Source organism: Aotus nancymaae, unplaced genomic scaffold, assembly GCF_030222135.1.
Source record: "Aotus nancymaae isolate 86718 unplaced genomic scaffold, 86718_ANA_hifiasm-v0.15.2.pri h1tg000016l, whole genome shotgun sequence".
Taxonomy (NCBI): domain Eukaryota; kingdom Metazoa; phylum Chordata; class Mammalia; order Primates; family Aotidae; genus Aotus; species Aotus nancymaae.
The window spans coordinates 12,133,595-12,159,064 of NW_026988428.1; the positions used below are offsets into that span (position 1 = coordinate 12,133,595).

A 25,470-nucleotide genomic window follows, 5' to 3' on the forward strand; every position below is an offset into this window, starting at 1 on the left:
CAAATGCTACTCACAGAATCATGCAATATCTTGGAGCTGAACCCATCTTAGTGATCATCTCCTCCAAGGTCAGTTTAAGATTCCTTTTTCGCACAAGGTCATTTTCTGCTCTTTCAGACCATACTTTCTCTCCTCTGTATCATTTGATCAGGTGAAACTGGCATCACATCTACTCTGTGAGTATTTTGCTTGATGTCTGGGACATGGTGGTCAGCAACACTAACATTGCACCTACTCTGTGGACCTTATCTTTTAGTTTATCATCTTGTGACTTCTACGGAATTTGTGCAGAAGATTTTGGGTACATGATCATATATTGCTTACATAGAGCTTAATATTTTAAGTGTTATATATTTGTCTCAAAGGATTATTGTGAGAAATAATTAAGATACAAAAAATGTGAGATGTAGTGTGCACATAATAATTGTCAGATACCATCTTTATTATTTTGTTGTTTTCTCTTTTTACTATATTTTGACTATCTACAGAGCAAGGTTGAGATCTTTCACTCCTGTGTATCTCCTCACCATTATTTAGACAAGCCAATGTATATTGTTGCTCCTCAAAAAATGTTATAAATCGAGACCATCCCGGTCAACATGGTGAAACCCCGTCTCTACTAAAAATACAAAAAATTAGCTGGGCATGGTGGTGCGTGCCTGTAATCCCAGCTACTCAGGAGGCTGAGGCAGGAGAATTGCCTGAACCCAGAAGGCGGAGGTTGCGGTGAGCCGAGATCGCGCCATTGCACTCCAGCCTGGGTAACAAGAGCGAAACTCCATCTCAAAAAAAAAAAAAAAAGTTATAAATAAACATTTAACTCTTGGCAAAAATGCTAGATTTCCAAGTCTTGAAGGGGCCCATCGTATTAGTTTAGACTCTTGTGGTTCTCATTAATAGTAAAAGTCCCATTATTACAAGGACCCTAAAGAATAGCATTCCACCCAAGCGCCTGGGTGCAACAGGCCTCATGAAAGGACTGGAACCAGGATTGGGAACTATCAGTTTTTCTTCCTCCATCTCAGAATCATTGTTTCTCTGCCTCGTTCTATTTGTGCAGATTTTTTCTCCTTTGTTCCAATCACTTGGTAGAATGTAACTGCCCAAGAGCTGCCAGATTTACATATTTCAATATCAGCCCTACTCAGAGACTAATTATCGGTTTCTAATTATCAATGCCAATTTTTGGAAGGAACTTTCTGATTGGCCCATCCAAGTCAGGTGTCTATCATCATCCAATCAACTGTGGCTACAGGGTAAGTTCACTGTTTGTAAGCATGGATTCTGAGGCTCTACTCCTACATCATAGAAAGGATTTATTTAAAAGGAATATGCATAAAATATTATTTGAATGAATAAAATATGATATTAAATGCTATTTGAAGTGGCACTTTTGTACTCTACCACAGTACAGGGGCCTGTCTTCATAATAAGTGATTATATTAAGATGTTGTTCAGATTATCTAGGCAATTAGTGCCTGATAGAAATACAATGGAAGCCACATTCATAGTCTTAATTGTCTGATAGACCCACTTAAAAAAAAAAGTGAAAATGAGCAGCTGAAAATAAGGATAATGAAATTTATTTAGTCCCATGTATCCAAAATATTGTCATTTCACCCTAAAAATCAATATAAAAATTATTAATGGAATGTTTTATATTTTCATATGATTGAAAATCCACAGTGTGTTTTACACCTACAACATATTTCCGTTCATACACTAAATTTTCATTAGAAATAGTTACTCCATATTCAGATATTTTATAAAATTTACCATTGAAAAGATAGTCACATTTATGTTTTTTTCAAACATACTTAAAAGTTTTCTAGCCTCTAAATAAGATAATTATTGACTTTTCAATATAAAGAAATTATAGTTAAGTAAAATTGAAATTTTAGTTCTTTATAGTTAAGTAAAATTGAAATTTTAGTTCTGCAGTCACATTCAATGCATTTTGAGTGAGAGGAACTGCAGATGAATAGTGGGATTCCCATATTGGCCGGCACTGATTAGATAGGCCCCTTTACTTTACAGCTGGAGAAACTGAAGCCCTGAATAAATTAAATGACGTTCCTGAAATCACAAAATGAGTTGATAGAGTTGGGACTAAAAACTGGGCCTCTAGTTCATCATTGCTACCCTCACTCCCCAAACCCCATTGCTGTTCCTTCTCTGTTCTATTTTAGGTCTTGCCTAGGGGCCATTTATAGGTCTGCCCTGGGAAACAACACATATTTATAGTGCTTCGGTTGATTACCATCTTAACCAGATTGAGGTTTCGACATCACTTTAATTCAAACAAGAAATGGAAAGTTAGATACCTAAAGTAAACACTGAAGACCCAAATTAATTGTTCAGAGACAGGACTAAAACAAATCATTACAAAACCCAGCTCATCCAAAAAGAAGTTAAGATTTCGGAGACTACACTGGCAACATGAACATGCAATATTTTGCAAAGTGTTTTTATAGGAAAGTTTTAAATTTGCCTGCCAATGGAATGTTTGAGAGTAGAATGTCAGCTTTCTAGCCACAAGGATAAAAACCAAAAGAGTAGTAAATAAAGTCCACAAATGGCAATTGTCATGATTCCTCAGAGAAATTTACTTTCATTGGTATGACTCTAGATTAAAATGAAGCAGAATTAACTGTTTCTGTTCCCAAGAAATATCTTAATTGAGCCTAAGTATCATGTGTCTGGTCCAGACGTGAGACCACTTGAGTCATAGTGACTTTGGCAGAGAAAACACTTCAGTTTTATGTGCTTTCACTATCCTTGTGGCTACTAGAACAAAATGAGTGATCGAGAGTCCTGGTTTTCTCATGTTTCTGTGTAAATTTGTTGTGTAACCTGGAACAAGACACTTAACTGCTCTAGGCCTTAGTTTTCTCATTTATGGAATTGATGAGACTGGTCCTCAGTATTCCTTTTAGGTCTGAAATATGATGATTCTTATGACAGGGCTGAGTTTAATTGCTCATCCCAGAGGCAGATGCTGAAAGCACAAGCAGAAAGGCATGCTTTGTGCCTTAGGCATGCATACCTCTAATTCCAGCAAGACTGAGGTTTGACACAAATTAAAGAAAGTAAAACAAAAACAAACTAGGCAGTAATGCTGGTAATTGGATTAATCAGATTGGAAGGCTGGGTGAATAATTCTTAGGAATATTCTTCAGAAACCTCATAGTTTATGAGCCAGGGCTTTCCTCTCTGAGAATCTCTAATTGATATTTCACTAACCCCTGTGAAAAGAACACTCTCACTGGGTAAATACTAACTTTAGGCCCTAAAAGAAAGCACATAGAGATCTCTCTGTGAATAGCTACCGAATGGAAAGTAGTGTAAAGTGCATTAATGAAGAAGTGTTACAGTATGTTTTATCTACTTTCAGCTTCTTATTCCATAAATCTTACCACGATTGCTCTTAAAGACTGTCTGTGGGCTCGGTGTGTGGCTCACGTCTGTAATCCCAGCACTTTAGGAGGCCAAGGGTGGATCACCTGAGGTCAGGAGTTCAAGATCAGCCTGGCCAGCATGGTGAAACCCCATCTCTACTAAAAATACAAAAAGTTAGCCAGGTGTGGTGTTAGGTGCTTGTAATCCCAGCTACTTGGGAGGCTGAGGCAGGAGAATTGCTTGAACCCAGAAGGTGGAGGTTCCGGTGAGCTGAGATCCTGCCATTGCACTCCAGCCTGGGCGACAAGAGCAAAACTCTGTCTCAAAAAAAAAAAAAAAAAGAAAAAAGAAAAGAAAAAGACTGTCTGAGCATCTAATACCAATACCAAGGTGGAATAATGTGTCAAATTATTTCACCTAACAAACCAGCACAGTTTCTTGAATGAGGCAGGAGATGGAGAGGAGAAAGCATGCCAGAATTAGCAAGTCCCCAGGATGATTTTAAAGCACATGGTTTATTTTAGCTAGTTTCTCAAATTTACTGGTTCTGGAACTACAGAGATTGCCATGTCATATATTTTGTGGAATTCATATATTATCTTTTTTTAAAAAAAAATTTATGCTTAGTCTTAGAATATGCATATATTTCTGTTGTTAGTCTTTGGAAATAGTCATATTCCTAGTTATGTTTAGAATATTTTTAATTTTATTCATCTTTAATTATATATTTTATTTACTCATTTAGTGAGATCATGGATTTGGTGTTCATGGTACTTTAAAGTTTCTAAGGAACTTCACAGTTTTTAACCTAACTTTCAGTGGTAGTGACATGCCAACAGTCCAAGGATATTGGTTCAATATCATTGAGTCAGTTTGGATTCTAGAATAATACATGTTATAAGTATGCAGGAATAAAAACACATTTTTAGTAGTCCTAGCTAGAGCTGCTATAATTAACCAAGAAAACATAAGAGAGCAGCTATCAAGAAAGAAGGTATGAAATTGAGAGAATGGAGTCAAGAAAAAGTTTTTACATCCAAAGCAGGATCTATATATTTCTTCTTTTGGAAACTACACATATAGGTGAATAAAACATGAAAATACTGTACACGCACTTCAGGAATTTAATTTAATTTCTTTAAGAGAGACCCATTCACCTAATACACTTAAGGAATTTAAAAGATATTATTTGTGTCACCTCTGACATCCTATATGACTGTCAGTTTTCTTAATCCTTCATATCTTCTAGCGAAAGAGAGAACATTATATCTTACTTTCTTCTAATTAATACCATTGAGGTAATATTTATATGAAACTATTTACATTTAAAATATCTCTGAAAAATAAGAAGTAGTGATAATGTCATTTATTAAGGCAAAGGAAAAATACATTTGTAAATTTGAAAACATTTAGTCATTCATTTCATAATCATAATCTTGGAGGAATTGAAAAACAGAAAGACCTACTGTCACCTCACAAATGAAATACTTAATTCATTGTGTTTTATTCTCCTTGCAAATCATTGCTGATATTTAATTAAAAATTACAAAACTGCTATACATTCCAGTCAAAACTAGTTTCCTCTCTTACAAGCAAGCAGGTCAAAACTGACAGACATTGAATATTATTTGTTTACCATCGTTTTTTCTTAATAAACCCAAGAATCTTAAAAAACCAATATATAGCTGGTTAAACAAATTACTGAAAACATAGAACTCTGAATTTATGATTCAGTCTTTTCCACATAAATAATAGCACAAGCAAGAATAAAAAATGAATGAAACATGATTGCAAGGGTTTTAGAAATATACAGTTTTTCACCTATGTAGACATGTAGTTTATATCAACTATTAACAAATTGTTCATGACTTTAAAAAGCCAAACATTAGAGTAGGATTAGACTGTGGAATTTACATGGTTAAACTGTAAGAAAGCACAGGATTGAGGTTGGAAATTTTACTGGAAAGAGTTGATTGTTTAGACTGTTGATTTAGGTATGTGAAAATGGGAAGAGGTAGGGTAATAGCTAAATAGGAACTAGAATATAAAATGTAAACATAGAGTTCAGTTGAAAATAGTGGTCAACAGAAGTGGCAGTAAGCACCCCAGAATTCCTCAGCTTAAAACTAAGAAACAAATGGACAAAATCTTTTCTACTTTAACCACAAAGAGAGCAAAATGAACAAAGTACCCATTCATATAAGACAACCACCATAGAAACAAAAGGAATGTCTTAATTCAAAACAAGGACATTTGATTTTGATTCTTACTTGCCAGAGATCCAAGGCAAGTATATTCATAAAATGAGGAAATAGAGTCCTAAGAGATCAATACCTGGAATTTCATTGTTAGAAAAATTTGCACAATTTCAGTGGAATGAATTGGTGAAGGCTACTCTATCACATAAACACTATTCAAATAGCATTTACAGTGCATGCTGTGTTCTGCATCTTAGGAAATCTGTTCACTGTTGATAGGGCTGACTGTCTATAAGGAATTATCACTGTGTAAAAGGAAAGGAACTTGCAGAGCAATTCAGTATCCAAGGAAAGACTGGCAGCTTTGAAAAAGACCTGATAATGATGCAAGTAGGAACTTGCATGTGCTTGAAATAAGCATTGGTTTAACAAAACAAAGACTCTATTCTGCACATACTTTGGAAACACATATTCTTTGAGAACTTGGTTATGAAGAGTTGAAATGGCCACTTGAACTAAATTCTCATGTTGAAATTTGTTTATCTTTCTTATCTGAAGCCAGAGCCAAAAATCCTAAAAGTTTTGAATGATGTTTTGTGGTTCCAGGAATTGGGGCTCACCTATCTGCAGATACACCTGTTTCCTTTTTGGCTGTATTATATTAAGTAAAAGTGTTCTATTAAATGAATATAAAGTGGCCACTTCTATACTTTAAAATAAATACATGATTTGAGCCAGATGCAGTGGCTCATGTCTGTAATCCCAGCACTTTGGAATGTTGAGGAGGGAGGATTGCTTGAAGCCAGGAGTTCAAGAGCAGCCTACGCAACAAATCAGGACCCCACTTATATAAAAAGAAGTTAAAAATTAGCCAGACGTGGTAGCATGTGCCTTGTAGTGCTAGCTACTTGGGAGGCTGAAGTGGGAAGATCACTTGGGCCCAGGAATTCAGCATTGCAGTGAGCCATGATTGCACCACTGCACTATAGACTGGGACTCAGAGAGAGAGCCTGTCTCTGTAAAAAATTAGTATAAATAAATAAATAAAAGACTTTTTCCACAGAGATCTTCTGCTGCTAAGTAGAGAAATAAAGCTTGGTAGTTGAATTTATTTTACATGCCATCAGTTACTCTGAGTACAATATTTTTGTTACAAGTTGTATTAATTATTTATGTTTTTAATGAGCTAATTCAATGTTAGCTATTACAAATAATAATCTTATTTTTGCCACTGCAGCATTTTAGCAGAGTTCAAAATACATCAGTTTCCACTTAAAAGATCTTTATAAGAGGAAAAAAGATAACACGTTAAAATTATATAAAGTATGCAAACTTACAACTTCCTCCTCCTGTTACAAGAGTCCCTCCTCCTATAACAAGAGTCTCTCCTCCTCCTGTTACAATAGCCCCCCTCCTTCTATTTCAATATTTTAAGTAATGTAATATTAATTTTAACAATCTGGCTGGGTGCGGTGGCTCATGCCTGTAATCCCAGCACTTTGGGAAGCCGAGGCGGGCGGATTATTTGAGATCAGGAGTTTAGACCAGCCCGGCCAACATGGTAAAACCCTATCTCTACTAAAAATAAAAAAATTAGACAGGTGTGGTGGCGGGTGCCTGTAATCCAAGCTACTCGAGAAGCTGAGGCAGGAGAATTGCTTGAACCCAGGATGCAGAGGTTGCAGTGAGCCAAGATCACGGCACAGCACTCCAGCCTGGGCGACAGAGTGTGACTCTGTCTCAAAATAATAACAACAAATAAATAAAAATAAAAATCTTAAAATTCATTTAATATACTAAGAAATTTTTCCTTAATAATCTATATCTATCTTGATACACAGTTATTTAGAGCAAGGCTTAGCAAACTATACCCTGTTGGCCAAATTTTTTTTAAGGCCAGCCAGCTAAGATTGGGTTTTACAGATGAACCTTTGCAATCTACTTGGTGATAGAGAATGCTGACTTTGAACCCCAACTAAGCAAAGTGTTAACCCAAATAAAGGATTCCATTCTTCTCATTAGTAGATCTATATTGCAAAAGATTACAGTATATCCAATTATTGTGCAAAATAAACTATACTGAATTATTACATTTTAAAATTTATATTAAAAATTTTGTGGAAATGTGCTTTTTCTTGTTAAAATGTACCTACATAATATCCTTGATTTTACTTCTTGGCATGTAAAACCTAAAACAGTTAATACTTGGCCCTTTGCAGAAAGAATGTGCTGACCCTTGATGCAAAATATTTTTTCCCATTCATTCATTTTTTTCAATTCACTTGCACATACATTCAGTAAATTGTTTCTGAGCAACTCTCATTTACCAGATACTGTTCTAGGCATTGGGGACATGACAAAGAGCAAGATTTAAAAAAAAAAAAATTGCTGCCCTCATGCAACTTATATTCAAATTACCTACACTGTCACCTCACAACTTCCCTTCATGGGAGGTGCCATTATTCCCATTCTATAGACAGATGAAGTGAGATTCAGTGAACTTACGTAGCTGGCTTGGAGTCTTTCAGCGAGAATTGAATCTAGTTATGCTTGACTCCAAGGCTTGAGCTTCTAACCAATGGGTAGAACTGGATTCATGGGCTGGGCTCTATGCTTGGTTTAATGCTCTATCATAACAATCTTGAAGTTCTTAATAGTTTTTGGACAAGATTTTGAACAACAAATACATTTTCATTTTGCATTACATTCCACAAATAATGTAGCTGGTACTGCCACTACCAAAAGTGGTTCTTCTCTCTCAGACTACATTCCTCCTAGGGCTGTTTTATAAAACACCCACATGAATTTATCTGTCTAGAAGCCTTGAAATCTATCAAGCACTTTAAAAACAGAAGCTATTATTAAGCAATTGTTTTATATTCTAGTTCACCAAAGACTAGAAGTTCCTTAAGGGCTAGGATTCTCTCTCACAGTAATATTTGCGATTCCCTCTGCATCTAAAGCTTTTTTGAGTACATAGTGACTAAATAATTACAATTCTTCAATAGAATTAAATTCTATTAATATCTTAACTTTGTCAAAGGTAAGACCTGGTTCTGTCTTGGCTTAATTTTCTTCCATGTAAGAGCAAAATTTCTACCATCAATATTTTTCCTCTGGTCTGTGTGCATTTGTGAATTTTGAAACAGACTATGTATCTGAGACTCAAGAACTGACTTGTTCAAAGGAAATCCTTTTTCCAGCAACCAGTGACTAAAACGTGATGATAGCTTTGAAGAGTACTCCGAGTTTCATGGTACGAGTTTTATGGTGCTTATTAAAATAGCTGTTTTGTCTCTATTTCATATATTGCAGCCAAGTCATTGCTGGATAAGCGAGATGGTAGTACAGTTGTCAAGCAGCTTGACTGATCTTCTGGACAAGTTTTCAAATATTTCTGAAGGCTTGAGTAATTATTCTATCATAGACAAACTTGTGAACATAGTGGATGACCTTGTGGAGTGCGTGAAAGAAAACTCATCTAAGGTAACTTTGGGTTCATTGGGATTGTTTTTCATTATCCTTCTCTAAAAACCCATGCTTCTTGGTGCTGTTGGGGAAAATGGGGCACATTTATTTATGAGATTTTGATTGGATGAACTTGAAATTTAAAAATCTTCTAAGATTGCAAAAGATGAGCAAAGGAAATAAGTATTTGTAGTTATACTGCAATACTGAAGTGTGCATTCAGACTTAAATATTGTCTTCTAATATAAAAATAAAACTTATTTACATTACAATGCAAAATAAGCCCTGCCTTTTTCTTTATTTTCCATAAGTGAAGTCCTGAAAATCTTCCTTTTAAGTTACAAATGTTCATTTAAATGGAAAATTGTAATAAACATACCCCTATCCTTTTATCCATAACGTAATTACCCTGTAGGTCCTAGCAAAGAAATACATTTTGGCTTCTCAAAGTCATTGAATAACTGGTCATCACCAACTTCAGGATAAGGCATGACATATGGAATAGGCAATGTACTCCAGAAAATAAGAATGAGATGTTGGAGTTTAAATTCTGGTTCTGTCACTAATGAATTTTGTAAGCATAACTTCTTTGTGCCTCACTTTATCTTTAAAATGGAGACAATGCTAGAATTCCTCTAGTAGGGTTGCCATTAAATGATGTGTGATGAGTACTTTAACACCATATCTAGTAAAATAAATATTAATACATTTTGTCATTTTTTAATCACACTTTGTTTATAGCAGAATCGTGCTTAAGAGATCTGATTTGGTATACAGTTCAAATGGCCAACAATTAGCTTAGGAGACTTCTATAAGTTTAAATCCAAAATTTTAAACAGAATTCTGTACCTTAATACCTAAATGCTTTTTCCTGTGTCCCTTCTAAATTCTAGCTATTTTTCAAGACTCAACTTTAATCCTATTTGTGCTCTCCAGTCTTATAATTTTTACCATCCTAATAATCTAGTCACTACCTTTAATCTTTCTATTGTTTCAGTTTCTAATTTCCAAATCAGAATGCAGTGTTAACCACTCTTTCATATTACTACTGTATATAGAATGCCAATGGCATTCTAAAGAGGTAGAGGTTACAAAAAGTAGAGTATATCACACAAGGTGTCACAAAGTAAATAACATATGCATTAGAGCCTTAAGGTAAATGGTGATGTTGGGAAGAACACTGCAAACAACACAGAATGTCCATTTACTAAGTATGGCACTTTGGTGGGAACCCAGGAGATTATTAATGATATTTCTCAGTTGTTCTGGAGACTGAGAATATATCTATGAAGCAGTTAGAATAGTGCCTAGCACGTAACAGATAGATGTTTATTTTGGTTACCTGCTTTTCTTTATAATCCATTATGTATCCCTATAATATAGCTTTGATTTGCTTTTGGGAATTTTATATTAATTTTATATCAATTAATTATACTATTTTTATTATTTTGGGACTTGCCTCTTTTACTCAGCTTTAGATTTAGAAGATGTATCCACTTTAATGCATATAGCTATCATTAACCTTCTTCTGAATAAACTCCACTCATTCAATATGTTACTAGTTATTAAGCCACTGTCTTTTGATTGACATAAGTGATACAGATATTGCTGCAAAAAAACTTTTTTATATGTCTGATGGTATATATATGTGCAATAGCTTCACCAGGGTATTTACCTGAGAATAGAATTTCTGTGTCACAGGATGGGCACCTGTCTAACTTCACTGGATAATATCAAATGTATCAATTTACATTATCTCATTAGTATGTAAGAGTTTCCTTGCCAACATTTAGTATTATCTGACTTTCTAATTTTTGGATATTAGAGCATGCATTATGGAGAGATCTTTTTTTTTTTTTTTTTCTAAAAACTGGAAGTTCTTGTAATGGAGGGGTCTTTCTAAAATAAACCCTCATGTTTTTAATGAGCATCTCTAAAGAAAAATGTTTTCAATTTGTTGTTAAGGTTATTGTTTTGTCATGACATTGTGTTCACTGCCCCAGACTCAACTTGTGATCCCACTACCTTACATTACCGATTTGAATTACATACATTAAAACAGCCATCTAAAAGTGCTAGTTGTAAGAGTCTAAATACTTGAATCTTTGAGGGACATATTTATAGTCCGTTATCTTGACTTCAGTTAAATCTAAACACTATTTGAAAAATGTAATCCTATTATTTTTCTTCTAGGATCTAAAAAAACCATTCAAGAGCCCAGAACCCAGGCTCTTTACTCCTGAAGAATTCTTTAGAATTTTTAATAGATCTATTGATGCCTTCAAGGACTTTGTAGTGGCATCTGAAACTAGTGATTGTGTGGCTTCTTCAACATTAAGTCCTGAGAAAGGTAAGACATACAAGCATTTCCAGGTCAAATGTAAACAGCAAACTTAAATCTTCCCTATGTAGTAAGAATCTACCTCTGTGTTTAATTGTAGCAAGATACATGCCTATATGTCCAATAAAAAAGCAAATATCAATAGCAATTACGATTCAGAACATTAAAAAAAAAACCTCTAAAATATAAGACACAGAATAAACTAATAATTGTACATTTGTTGGTTTCCAAGCTAAAACAGTATTCATCAGTTTCAAATTAGGAGTTGTTTATGAGTAAACAATATATGAGATGGCCACTCATGCCTTTTCTCATCTAACATTTGCTAGTAATGTACAATTATATTATTCTGTACCTCCAGTCTACTTAATGTTCCTTCTCAAATTTTTTTCTTAAGGATCTAAGTCATAAATTCTGATCCTCCCCAGTTACTCTGTATTGAGACTCTTTTTTCCCTTCACTGGATCCTTATAATACAAACCTGGATTCATTGCTTTCTTTTTTTAATGAGAAATTACCATCAATGTGTCATTATTTGCATGTATTAACATATTTATTCAATAAATATTTGTTCTACCAGGTGACAATGGTGAATTTCTTATTAAAATAGAATAGCAGGACCCAATATGAAATAAATAGGATCTGAATACCCTAGATTTGGGAAGCTGACCTGGCAAGTAATCTGGTATTGCACTTCACCTTTCAGGGACTCTATAAGTCATACAAATCACCATATAACACTGACACATTATTGCTTTCTATTTAGATTCCAGAGTCAGTGTCACAAAACCATTTATGTTACCCCCTGTTGCAGCCAGCTCCCTTAGGAATGACAGCAGTAGCAGTAATAGTAAGTACATATATCTGATTTAATGCATGCATGGCTCCAGTTAGCACCTATAGGAGTATTGCATGGGCTTTCAAGGAAACTTCTACATTTATTACTATTGATACTGTTCTGTTACTGTTATTCCTTTATGGTCTTCCTGAGACTTAAGTTTGTAGAATTAAATTTCCCTAGAGCTGGAGATAATGTTTAGAGAACTAGGCCAATAAATTTTCTGCTAAGATTATTTTAAATAAAACATACAATTAATTTTAGAAATATGATTTATGCTTTTAGTTGAAGCATTAAAATATGTTCTGTGTGGAATGTGCCTGACAAAAATGGAAATTTAAAATTGAGTGTACAAATGCTGGTTGTATAAAATTCCAAAAATATTTTCAGTTTTGTATATAGCAGTATTTACTATTGTGCATTTGGAAATAACTAAATTTGATTTAGTTATTTTACTACAGAATTATATGTTTGAGGATAATATGCTTATTTTTCTGAAATTTCTGTCCTCTTTTGCCAAGAACTCAGTTTTCTTTTAAAATTCAGCAAAGGTCATTATAAAGGTTATTGTATTTACTAAATACTCTCTAGCCTCATGGAAGGTGCAGGAAGAAAAAAAATTATCTTGTGATCTTAGCTAAAAAAGTCATCCCCTAAGACTTACAAATGGGGCACTGTCTTTTGTTCAGGGACTTAGAAGACCTACATATGAAAAAAAGTAAGCAGTTTATTAATAATTCATAATAGCTTGTTACAATTCAGAATGTTTTTTAAAAAGCCTCTAAAATACCTTTTATTTATTCTGGAATTTTTTGCCACCAAAACCTGACCTGAACTGAGATGAGGCTACTGATAGTCTTTAATTATCTTTCAAAAAGTGAATATTTATATATTTTATAAGGAAATATTAATGTATTTGATTACAGGATGCTACCCAGAACTCACTGGGGACAGTATTTATTATACATTATTTGCAGGACAGAATCACCTAAGATCTAAAATTCTAAATTACATAGCATATCAGCTCTAAAAAGTTTCAAAAAGAGACTAGGGCCCTGTATGTGTGGTAGTCAATTAGGGGTTTTCTTACTAACTATGAATTTTATTAACATTTTCAAAGAAGCAACTTTTGGTTTCTGAAATTCTCTGCTTACATTTTATTCATTTCTAATCTTTATTATTTCCTTTCTTCTGTTTGCTTTGGGTTTGATTTACTCCACTTTTTCTAGCCTTTCAAAGTGAAAAAATTAGATCACTGATTTTAAACCATTTTTGCTAATTACAAGCACTTAAAGGTATAAATTTTCTTATATGCACTGCTTTAGCTGCACCTCACACATTTTTATCTTGTGATTTTATTATTTTTTCTAAATATTTGTTAATTGTTGTGATTTCTTCTTTGATTCATGGATAATATAGAAGTGAACTGTTGTAAAAAATTTTGTGGTTTTCTTATATATCTTATTGTTACTGGTTTATAAATTAATTTTGTTATTGTCAGAATATAATTTTTTGAAATGTACTGAAATTTTCTGAAATGTACTGAAACTATCTTATGTATATTATTTAACTATTGAGTGCAGCAGTCAAATTTGGCCAAAGTGGTTGATAGTGTTGTTTATATCTTCCTTTCCTTAAGCTTCTTGTCTAATTTTTATTAATTATTGAGAAAGGAAATTGAAATTATTTACTTTTGATTGTGGATTTGTCTGATTTTCCTTTTGGTTTTGGGTTTTTTGCTTCATATATTTTGAAGCTTTCTTATTATGCGCTTATATATTTATTATTGTTATAACTTTCCTGTTTAACTGACCTTTTAATCTTACTGAAATATCCCTTATTATCTCTGGTAGTGCTCTTTGTCTTGAAGTGTATTTTGTCTGATATTAGTAGAGCAAAGCTTTCTTATGCTTGCTATTTTCATGGCATATGTTTGGCTTTCCTTTATTTTCAGTCTATTGTCTTTATTTTTAAAGTACATCTCTAGTAGACAACATACACTTGGGCTTCACTATTTTATTTAGTGTATCTCTGATTGTTAATTAGAGTATTTCATCTATTTCTATGCAATAAATCATTGGTATAGTTGGATTTCAATCCACCATTTTCTTACTTGTTTTTTATCTGTCCCATTTGTGTATTGATCTTTTGTTCCTTCTTTCTAGTGCTTTTTTGGGCTAATTAATTTTTTTTCTAGTGTTTAATTTTAATTACTGTTGGCTTTTCAACAGCATCTCTTTGCATTACTTTGTGGTTATTTTGGAAATTAAAGTACACACCTTAACTTGTAATATTCTACTTAGAGTTACTACTGTAGCACTTGAGAAAAATACAAGAAGCTTGAAACAGGATAGTTTTACTTAACCATACCCATCTTTGGGTCACCTTTGACATTTATTAACATACCTACATCAGTTATAAATTTCACAAAACAGTCTACAGTACACAATACAGTTCAAATCATTGCTTTAAACTGTCATATGTATTTTAAAGTAAGAGAAGAAAAAATATATTGTCTTTTATATTAACCTGCATTATTATTTCCTGTGCCCTTCATTCCCTTTTGTGAATACAAGTTTCCATTTGGTATTAATTAATTTCCTTCAGGTTGAAAAACATTCTTTAGTATCTCTTATAGTACAGATCTGCTGGCAACAAATTCTTTTTCCTTTTTAATTGGAAAATGTCTTTGTTTTGTCTTCCATGTAGCAGGTACTTTTTACTAGATATTGAAGTCTGGGTAAACAGGATTTTTTTTTTTTAATTTTTTTAGTCTTTTAAAAATATTACTCTATTGTATTCCTGCAGTTATTGTTTCTTTAAAAAAAAAAAAAAAAAAAAAAGGTAGCCATCATTTGTCTTATTTTTTTCCCTGTATGTACTGGGTCATTTCTTCATCTACCTTTTTTCAAAATGTTGGTTGTTTTTTTTTTTTAACAGTTTGACTAGAATATGCCTATGAGTGGTTTTCTTTGTATTTCTCTTTCTTGATATTTGTCAAGCATTCTGGATCTGTAAGTTTGTTTTCCCTCAAATTTGGGGAAAAATTAACCATAATTTCTTCAAATTTTTTTTCTCCACTTTCTCTCTTCTCTCATTCTGAGATAATACTCACATATATGTTACCAGTTTGCTAGTGTATCACAGGTCACAGAAGTTTTTTTCTCATTTATTTATCCTTTTTTCTCTCTGTTCTGAGTAATTTCTACTTGTCTGCTTTTAAGTTCACTGTCCTTTTCTTCTACCATCTCTGATCTGCTGATTTTTCATCCTGTGAATTATTTTATTTTTAAATTTATATTTTGTGTTTTAGAATGTCCAGTTAATTTTTAAATGTATTTTATATTTCTCTGCTGAGATTTTCCATCTGCATATTTACTATGACAAAATTTTCTTTTTTATTCCTTAAACATAATTATAATAACTGCTGTAAAGTTCTTGTCTCTTAATTTCAACACATAGGTCATCTCAGAGTTGGTGTCTTTTGACATTTTCCTCCCTGATTAGAAGTCATATTTCCTTTTAAATAGTTAGTGATTGTTTAATATGTGCTGGATATTATGAATTCTATGCTGTTGACTATCTTTCCAATTCTATAGCATTTCTTTAGAGGCTATTGCATTGTGTTTTGGTAGAAGGTTCGAATACTGGCAAATGAGGTTTATCTTTTCTCCCAGCCTTGTTTTTAAACTTTCTTGGGTATAAGGGACAGTAGCCTGATTCCTAAGGCATGGAATATCTGAGATATCTCTAAAGTGCTCAGAAAATCTCTCCAATATTGCTTGTCATAACAACTTTGTCCCCCATTGTTCTGTGACTGCTAGGGTCTCTATTAAGATTATAGCTTCCCACGAGTTTGGTTTTTGGTGATTTATTTTTATTTTTATTTTTATTTTTTGGTCACGTTTTTTGACTTCTTTACTGGTACATATACAGTTTATTAGTAGACCGATAACTTAAGGGGATTCATCTAGAGATTTCTGATGCTCCTTCTCTGCACAGCTTTCTTCTTCCAACTAACCTAGATCTAGAAACTCCAGCCCCACATCAGCAGCGCTGAACTTCAATCCTTGACTATCTTAGTGAGACCACTGATTCTTGCTTGGACTCTGTCTTACACACTTCAATCTGAAAGTGCACCCCAGACAGGAGAGCTGAAAGCCAGAAAGCCAGGGCAAACATGAGCCTCACTCAGTGTGGTTTCCCTGTCTCGTGAATTGCACATTTGTGCTGCTGTTGGCTAATTTCTGAAAAGAGTTACTTCATAATTTGTCCAGAATTATAAATACTTAGGTTGGAAAGGCTAGTCTGCTACTATTGTGTTTGTAAACAAGTCTTTTTTACTGACTTTAAAATACAAACTAAATATAAAATGCCTATTCAATTCCATGCCTCTGAATCTTAGATTACTTTTTAAATTGCAAGATGAGTGGAAAGTCCTTTATTTTGTTCATTGTTTCTTTTTTCTTCCTTTTTAAAAAATTTTGAGTCTTGCTTTGTCAGCAACTTTTAGCTAGGTGATGTCACTCATGAATATGCCACTTAGATACCTATGCACAAGGCAAGATTTTGTGGTGCTCACATTCTAAGAGAAAGATGTAAATAAAATACTCATAGTACAGTATATAATATGTATCATAATAGAATTATGCAAATGTTTTTAGTTGTAGCACAAAGCGGGTAAGACTGTTTTTTCGGAGAAGGGTCAGGGAAATTTGAAGAAATCATGCTAGTTTTCAGGGATAACTCAAAAGCTGCCCATGTCAGTCAGAGGATCAGGGCATATGAAAACTTACTATAGAGATGTAAGTGTATAAGGAAGAGTCATGGGATAATGGGATAACATAAAAACCTACTAGTTATCCAAAGGGAATTACGTTTATAGCATAACAGTAATATCCTTTATGATAAACAAAGAGAATGTTTAAAAGATGTTTAAGTTTAAGATCCTTGGAGATGGTATCTAAATTATAAAGAAAGAAATCCTAACTTTGACATTACCTTACACATCTTCTAGAAATAGTCTTGACTCAACCTTCCTGGACTCATAGCCCAGGCAAGTTAAACTCTGTTGACTCTTTTGTCAAATGGAAGATAATAATATCTCCTTCACAGAGTTTCTGTTGAGTTTTAAGTGAGTTAGTACACATGTGCTTGGAGACATACCTGATATCTTGTAAGAGTTCATCATTAAGTACTAGAATAATGAGATGCAATAAGACTGTGGATCAGTAATTATGTCGAACCTTTAGTGAGTCCCGGATCTGAATCAAGGAGGAATACCCATTTGTTTGTTTCATAAGCACCAAGATAACCAAGTCACAGGCATTGTGCTCCAAAACATGCTCACTCTAAAAAGAAGTTCTGCAAAATTACAGCACAGTTCTTTGTGTTCTATATTTCTGCAGATGTTGGTTATTATTAGTCAAATGAAACAAGCCAGTTTCCAAGATTTCTGGACAGTGGATAGTTTTGGTAATAAGAAGATATAATTAATATAATAATAACTCAGGAATTTGGGATTGCTCAAATCCTGTCCAGATGAGCTTCCTCTCCATACAAGTTCTCTGCAGGCAATCTTCGCATAAAATCAAAACTTTGTTGTCAGTTTAAGCTTTATTCCCAAATACCCTCCATTTGGGCCTTGAGGCATATAGTTCAAAGGTCATTGATTCCTACTGGATAGCTGCAGTAGAAAGTATTGAAAGTCGTCCCCTGGAGATATAAGCAAATCTCTTCTGATAAAGTTCTTTTTGTCTGCCTGCAAGAAGGGCAGTAGTATCCCTGATGGACCAAAGGCCTGGTTCTTAAGCCCTATGCATGAACAAGTGAAATTTAAAAAGTGAGGTAACATTGACCACTATAGGAGGTGAAGCTCAGTAACCTATGGGCCCTTCCCTTAAGCCCCTCCTCCACCTCCCCAGTCTTTGCTGTTTCTCTCCCTTCCTCTCTCCTGTAGGATGATTGCTGCTGTGTCTTAGTCAGATTCCTGGATTTTGTATTGGCTCATAGTCTTAGGAATGGAACTGTCAACATGGTTAAAAAATCACAGCACTGTCAGAGAACAAGTCTGAGCTTTTCTTAGTGAAGTCTCCCACACAGCTTTGTTTGAAGCCCCTTCCTTAGATGTTATCCTTCTGCCTGAGAAAGGTTTTAGGTAGTAAATTTCAGAATATCTCACTCTTTAGTAAGCTGCTTTTTGCTTGTGAGTCTGGTCTTTCCTCTGGTCTGAGTGGTGGATTTCAAGACTTAGGTTTGGTCTTTGAATAGAACAGGAAGAACATGGTGTTTGGCTACATTGATCCCAGGGCATCTGGCTGATCCAATATAGATAATGGAATTCTCCATGGCATCTTCCTAGCTAATTAGAATTTTCCATTGGGTTTTAGGGACAAAAATCTTAATTTATTTCTTTTTTCTGTGTACATTGGTTAGGGCCTCTCAAGGAGGTCACCTAGTAAATCTATTGTAATTACATACCAGCAATCCCAATAGATAATGGGGCCTACAGCAGTCAAGGTGGTTCAAAGAGAACCACAAACAGCCAAATGATTTATTTATAGTTTTATTAACATTCCTCAAATGGTAGGAATTGTTTGTAATCCTGAATCTATTTCATATAGAGAACACTTTTATAGATCCCAAGCTAGTCCACATAATCTTATGTAATCCTTAAAAATAGCTCTGTTATTGTAATGATAGTACTTCAATTATACCAAATCCCATTTTATAACTCAGATTTATTTCAGTGAGAAAATTCACGTTGACCTCCAACTCGAGATGCTGAAACATACTTCCCGTGGGGCTACAGGATGAGGGGCGGGCCAGGAGGAGGAATCCTAAGGAGGAAATTCATGGTTATGTGAATGGACAACCCTACTTCTGACAACTCCCTACCTGGGGACCACCAGCCCCTTACTGTCCATCTCTCACTGTCTCCTCCCACAAAACACACATACATACACACACACACACACAAACACACACACACACACACAGTGAGCACACATGCATATATCCCATCATTAGAGTCTCCTTGGAAACACAGCAATCAGAGGATGAGGGAATTTTCTGCTCTCAGTTCACATATGATAGAGGAATGGACAGTTCCTGTCCTTACCATAGTAGATAAAATCTGTTTCTGACTTATCAGGCTAAATTTATGAATTAATTTCTCCCTGTAAGATGTTGATGTATACATAGTAGATCAGTTATTTTATATTATGTACTCTAGGTACTTTGTATGTTAAATAGGTATAGATACATAGAAAAATCTGTCAAAATAAGTTTCATGTTGGGAGGAAGAGACCCTTGTGGGAGATGTGTTTTGTTTATTTAATTCATGAATCATTCTGCATTTTTTTTTTTTTAAGATGGGGTCTTGCTCTGTTCCCCAGGCTGGAGTGCAGTGACATGATCTCAGCTCACTATGATCTCCACCTCCTGGGTTTATGCAATTCTCCAGCCTCGGCCTCTGGAGTAGCTGGGATTACAGGTGTGGGCCACTATACACAGCTAATTTTTGTATTTTTAGTGGAGTCGGGGTTTCACCATGTTGGCTGGGCTGCTCTTGAACTCTGGATTCAGATGATCCGCCTGCCTAGGCCTCCCAAAGTGCTGGGATTACATGTGTGAGCCACCACACCCAGATTAAGTTCATGAATCATTTTGCTTCTCATGGAAGAGCCAGGCAGGATCAAGAAAGGTGTCTCAAGCCAATTCCATATGTGTTCTCTCTCATTAAGTTTCTTATTTAGACAGTATGGGGCAACACTGGTGCCCTCAACCATTTCCCTTAGTGTTAGTCTTAAGCTTTCCAACGTTAAAAGTTCAAACGCTTAGTCCGTTGCACACTGGCACTCATTAAATGTATATTGAAGATATGAATGAGGAAACAGCCATGATTCTAAGCATGAGATATCTAAAAATACCATAACCACAGTGCACATACAATTATTTAATATTTTCAACAGTCCAAACAGAGCTGAATGCATACAGATCTTGATCCAGGTTGTAAAATGTCATATTTAAAATTTCTGAGCAAGCTGTCAAGAGTGAGAAAGCAAAAAGACTTTAGAAGATAAAGGCATGGGAGAAAGATTAGCTTGATAGTATAAATCATTTTCCCTCCAGAAATATATCAAGCCTTAGTGCCATATGTGTCAGCATTACCCAAGCCACAGCTCTTTCTGCCTCTGTGATTTCTTTCTTTTTGTAATGCATTCATCTCTTGGAGACTACATGAACTTATATTGCCTTGCAAAAGCAATATTCAGCAGAAAAATCAATCTTTTGAATACTTTAAACCAATATAGGTCCAGAATATGTTATGGATACAGTTAAAAACAACCACAGCATAACAGCAAAACTTCTAGGATGGATATGCTGTATTCATCACCATGTTCTTTAAATTATAGGGAAGGCCAAAAATCCCCCTGGAGACTCCGGCCTACACTGGGCAGCCATGGCATTGCCAGCACTCTTTTCTCTTATAATTGGCTTTGCTTTTGGAGCCTTATACTGGAAGGTAAGTGTTGCTATTCCTTTTTTTGTTTTTTAAATATACTATGTTTACAAAAATTATTAACAATTTTTTTCTCAAGAAATGATTCTTTAAGAAAACAGTAAATTCTATTCTTTGCTTATAATCTAAACAAAATTTAAATCTTAGAAAGTTTCCCTATTTCTCATTATGTCTGGAGACAATCCCTCTAGCTGATAATTCACACTTAAGAATTAGGAACTGATGTTAATAGCCTCAACTAAATATGAAAAGGAAGATCTACCAAAAATCATATGATGCACGTAAAAGACAAATAGAAATGTCATTTGTATTATCTGCTATTTTAGATTTCTACTCCTTTGTTCTCTTCTTTTTGAAGCCTGTCTAAAATCTTAAAATGCACAAAAATCATTGTGACTCAGCTTCTTAAAATTTCTTTTGAATGTGATTACTGTTTAAATGTCAGTTTCCTTATTACTCTTTAGCCCCCAACATCCTAAAAATGTTGAGTTGATAATACCATGCAGCTTTCACAATCCTTTATTACAAAAATATTTTGCATGCTACATGCTAAAAAAAAACTGTTATTGGAGTTATTGACATAAAAGATAAAAGTGGAGACCACTTACCTCTTAAATGTTAGACCATTCATTGATCATTTTACAACATGTGACTTTCTTCTTTTTCCAGAAGAGACAACCAAGTCTTACAAGGACAGTTGAAAATATACAAATTAATGAAGAGGATAATGAGATAAGGTATTTTGTTTTGCTAAATGTGTGCCTTAAGCAAGCATGGCCTTGCCATTTCACACACTGTGTACATGCTCATAATGTCTTTAAGAAGTCCTTCACTCATGACAGTAGCTCCTAACCAGTGAGTTCCAACTCTGACTTCTCACTCTCTCTGCAATCCTGCATCTCCATTTACCTGTAGAATACCGTCACATAATTTTCTTCATGACCCTTCTTAGCATATGAAAGGAGTTAGCTCTCCTTTCTTATTTTAGTAAGGCGGCAGAATCTTCTCAGACTCCTAGTTATGGAGCTCTGGAGGCACATTTGCTCATGTTCTTTCTTTTCCACACTTTTATCAAAACATACTGATTCAGCTCTCGGAGCCTCTTCCTAAGCTTAGTTCTTTTGATAGTAAGCATTATCATCACTGACATCTTTATGATCTCATGAGTTGCTGCCACCGATCTTTTCTTTAGCACTTCTAAACTCAGCCTTTAGTCATACTCTTCTGTAAACCCTGGTTCATAGTGTCACTTCTTATTCAAAATACATGCAGTGATTTTCTCTTGCATATCTAATATATCTCTTATTTTACTCTGGCTTTCAGAGCCCATAAGTTTTCTCAACATACTCGTTGTTTTCTCTAAAGCCAAATACAAACTTTGTTGTAAGATGACTTTCCATTCACTGTAGCTGGCTCTCGTTACTCTTTCACCTTACCCCATACTGCCCAGCATTCATATTTTCCCTTAACTTTGATTATGATTTTCATTTGGTGTGTTGCTTTCTCTCATGTCATGCCTGTATGTATACCCAGACACATATGAAATGCATATAAGCATGTTTGGTATGTGTATATACATACATATATACATACATATACATACATATATATGTATATATATGTGTATATACATATATATATCAAGAGATATATATACATACATATATCGAGAAATTTTTAACTACTTGGAAAGACTACCTTGAGACAAATGAGGTCTTCTCTCTTCCCTGTAGTAATAAGAAGGTAAACTTCCTATTCAATTTTGCAATCTTTTGCTACTGTATTTACAGAAAAGTTGCCTTTTACAATGCCTAGATCATTGTGTACCTCAGAATCTCTGATCAAGAGAAAATAAGCATTTTTTTCTTATTGTTTTTCAGTATGTTGCAAGAGAAAGAGAGAGAATTTCAAGAAGTGTAATTGTGGCTTGTATCAACACTGTTACTTTCGTACATTGGTAAGTTTTTAAAATTCAAGCTGAAATGTTTAGCAAGAACTATACAGTAACTGAGATGCCAGAATTTAGAAACAAACTTCATTAGTAAGTCTTCTATATCAATCAGATGAGAGTATGTTGGCTGAAGTTGTTACGTAATTGAAATGTACATATCTAATTCACTGTGTATTCTCAAGTTTTGAAAGGTAAGCAGTGTTTGTCCTTTCTAGTGAGTTCATCTTGTATGAGATATACACAAAAAATTAACAGTTGTAAGTTTACTTGGACTGTTTTTGAGGCCAGAAAAATTAATTAGACAAGGAGAATATAGCAAATTAGGGCTAAAATAAAATAGTAGTGATAGAATAAAAATGTATAGAATCAATTTTATTTAGGTGTGGCCAGCATAACATGACAGTATCCCATGTGTTAGATGCTGAAACAAGAGAAAACCAGAATGTTTCCCTGCCATTTTAAAGAAAAAGAGAAAACATCGAAATATCTTACAGTCAGGAGAGGAAGATTTTCAAGATCAATTGCCACCTTCCACATGACTAGTAATAATTATGCTTTATGATAGTTCAGAGTCCAGGATTCCTGAGCATAAACACATGGCAGATACTGGCTGTGATTGTGTGGTTCTGTGGAGGGATTGTGGGAGAAAGGAGAGTAAGACATGGCCAGAAGCTACTGGTGATCAGTATCTCCTGTCCTGCCTACATGGTCTGCTCCCTTGCTATAGATACTGTTGTGGGAACACCCAGAGCTGCATTAATTTGATCAGTATTGATTCACGCTCTCCCTCACTTTTGCTTCTACTAACTGGCTGTTATTTTTGTTACTGTCATGGAATCCTGAGTGCATTCACCACAGTGGCATGTGAATATTCTTATGCCACTGAGAGTATTCTTTCCTCTTTTAATTTCTCAATTCTTTTGTGCACTCCCTCCTTGTCAAAGGATTATTTACTCTCCTCTTTATTACCTAGATAATCTGTGGTGAGTTCTTCTTTTACCCTGCAGGTCACTGCCCTTCCAGCTTTAACTCCTATCCCAGGTTCAGCGATTTATCTCTAGACTGAATCTTCTTCAATGGAACTGAGTCATAAAGTGTCTTGCCTCCTGAATGAGCTTATTTTTATTGTTATATAACAACATTCTTTTAATAACTCAAGATAACATAATTATGTCACACATTTCTCTAACACTTTAATACTGTTATTCTATACACTGTCACTTTTACCTTCAATCATACTCTTGATAAACATTTCCAAAGCATGAATAGCACCCTCTTTTTTCTGCTACCCATTCCCACTTCTTTCTAGGTTCATTCTTCCTGTCCAATAATGAAAATGGATAGACCCTTTGCTTGACTGTTTTATTTTCTGGAGCAATATTTCCCAAGCTGAAACCATGCTTTTTCCTAGATACTCATTTATCTGCCTTTCAATCACAAGATGAGCTTCACTTTTTTTTTTCCCCTCTTCTTCTTGACGGCCATTTTAGTTCTCTTAAGCCAGGCATCCACAAACCACACATTAAATGGTTAATTGAGTCTTAAGTGCTCAAATGCTCAAGTAATGTCCTCTGTTGTTTGGTTTTGGATAGCATTGCTAGGATCCTGTTTTGGCACACAGGTCTTTAATCATGTGGTTTTAATTGTGGTATTTGTCCCATGACATTTGGGAGTAGATTAGGATGAGGAAACCCAGGCCACCGGTTTAGGAGGAAAAAAGACAGTATTTTAAAGCAACCATAGTCAAACAACTTGTGCATGTGTCGAACAGTCAGTTAGCATTCCAAGACAAGAGCTGGGTCTTTCTGTTTCTTGCTGTGCCCTCAACACCTAACTTGTTGCCTATGCATTGCTGGCTCTTTATAAATGTTTGTTGAATTAGAGACTGAGTGAGTGACTCAGCCCTAAATGAAAGTTTAAGCAAATGGCAAAGAAGATTGTTCTTCTGAAGTAGGGTTTGTTTTTATCTTGTGTGTGAATGTGTGTGTTTAATTTGCTGGTTTGGATTAATCGGACAGCAAGGTATGCATATTGAGAGGGAATATGATCATATGGGAAATTATTTTTCTTAAGGTATGAATTATTTACTCATGTATAAAATAAATCACATTAGCCAGGTTAATGAAACCAGAATTGTTCAGAAAAAAAGCTCAGCACACTTAATGAGTAGTCAATGAGAAATAGATGGCAGAATGAATGAAAAACATTACTCATTCTCCTTCGTAAAGTACCTTACTCATCATCTCTGCAAAGCTCCTCCAAGGCTCAGGTCACATACTACTATCTACAAAAAGCTGACTTCCCAAATGAAAATAATCTCTATTTGTAGCCCTCTAAATAGATTTCATATGACCCTTGGTAGGACATCACAGTCACTTGAATGAACATTTTGTGCTCTTTTCAAAACCATAAGCTCTTAGAGGGCAGGATTTTATTTTTTCTTAATGTAATTTTGGAGCCCCACTAAACAATGTCACTTATACTATGCATATATAAATGATGAATAACTATTTGTCAAATAAATTAATCATTTATTAATTTAAGATAAATGAATATCTCAGAGAATTACATTAATATGAGAATAAAATTTATAGAGATAAAAATGGAAATGAACTTGGATGTGTGTGTGAGTACATAAAGAATTCAAATGTTGAGGGAAAAGTAGGAAAGAGGGAGAAAAGAGCCAGCTCATCATCAATAATCTGAAAACCTCAAAGTAAAAATGTGTATATATCATTTGTAATCATCTAT

The 25,470-nt window shown here is 34.5% G+C and overlaps 1 protein-coding gene across 3 annotated transcripts in view; it reads left to right on the plus strand.

Annotated features, from left to right (window-relative positions):
- KITLG (KIT ligand) overlaps window positions 1-25,470 on the plus strand; it is an 85,421-nt gene that overhangs the window by 50,988 nt on the left and 8,963 nt on the right. For 2 of the 3 annotated variants that reach the window (XM_012469367.3, XM_012469368.3), the window contains 6 exons: window positions 8,913-9,083; window positions 11,259-11,415; window positions 12,173-12,256; window positions 20,662-20,771; window positions 21,438-21,505; window positions 22,649-22,725. In XM_012469367.3, the coding sequence (XP_012324790.1) occupies window positions 8,913-9,083; window positions 11,259-11,415; window positions 12,173-12,256; window positions 20,662-20,771; window positions 21,438-21,505; window positions 22,649-22,688 (630 nt within the window). In that variant the 3' untranslated portion in view covers window positions 22,689-22,725. The remainder of the gene's footprint in view (window positions 1-8,912; window positions 9,084-11,258; window positions 11,416-12,172; window positions 12,257-20,661; window positions 20,772-21,437; window positions 21,506-22,648; window positions 22,726-25,470) is intronic. The other variant, XM_012469369.3, reaches the window with a different exon arrangement.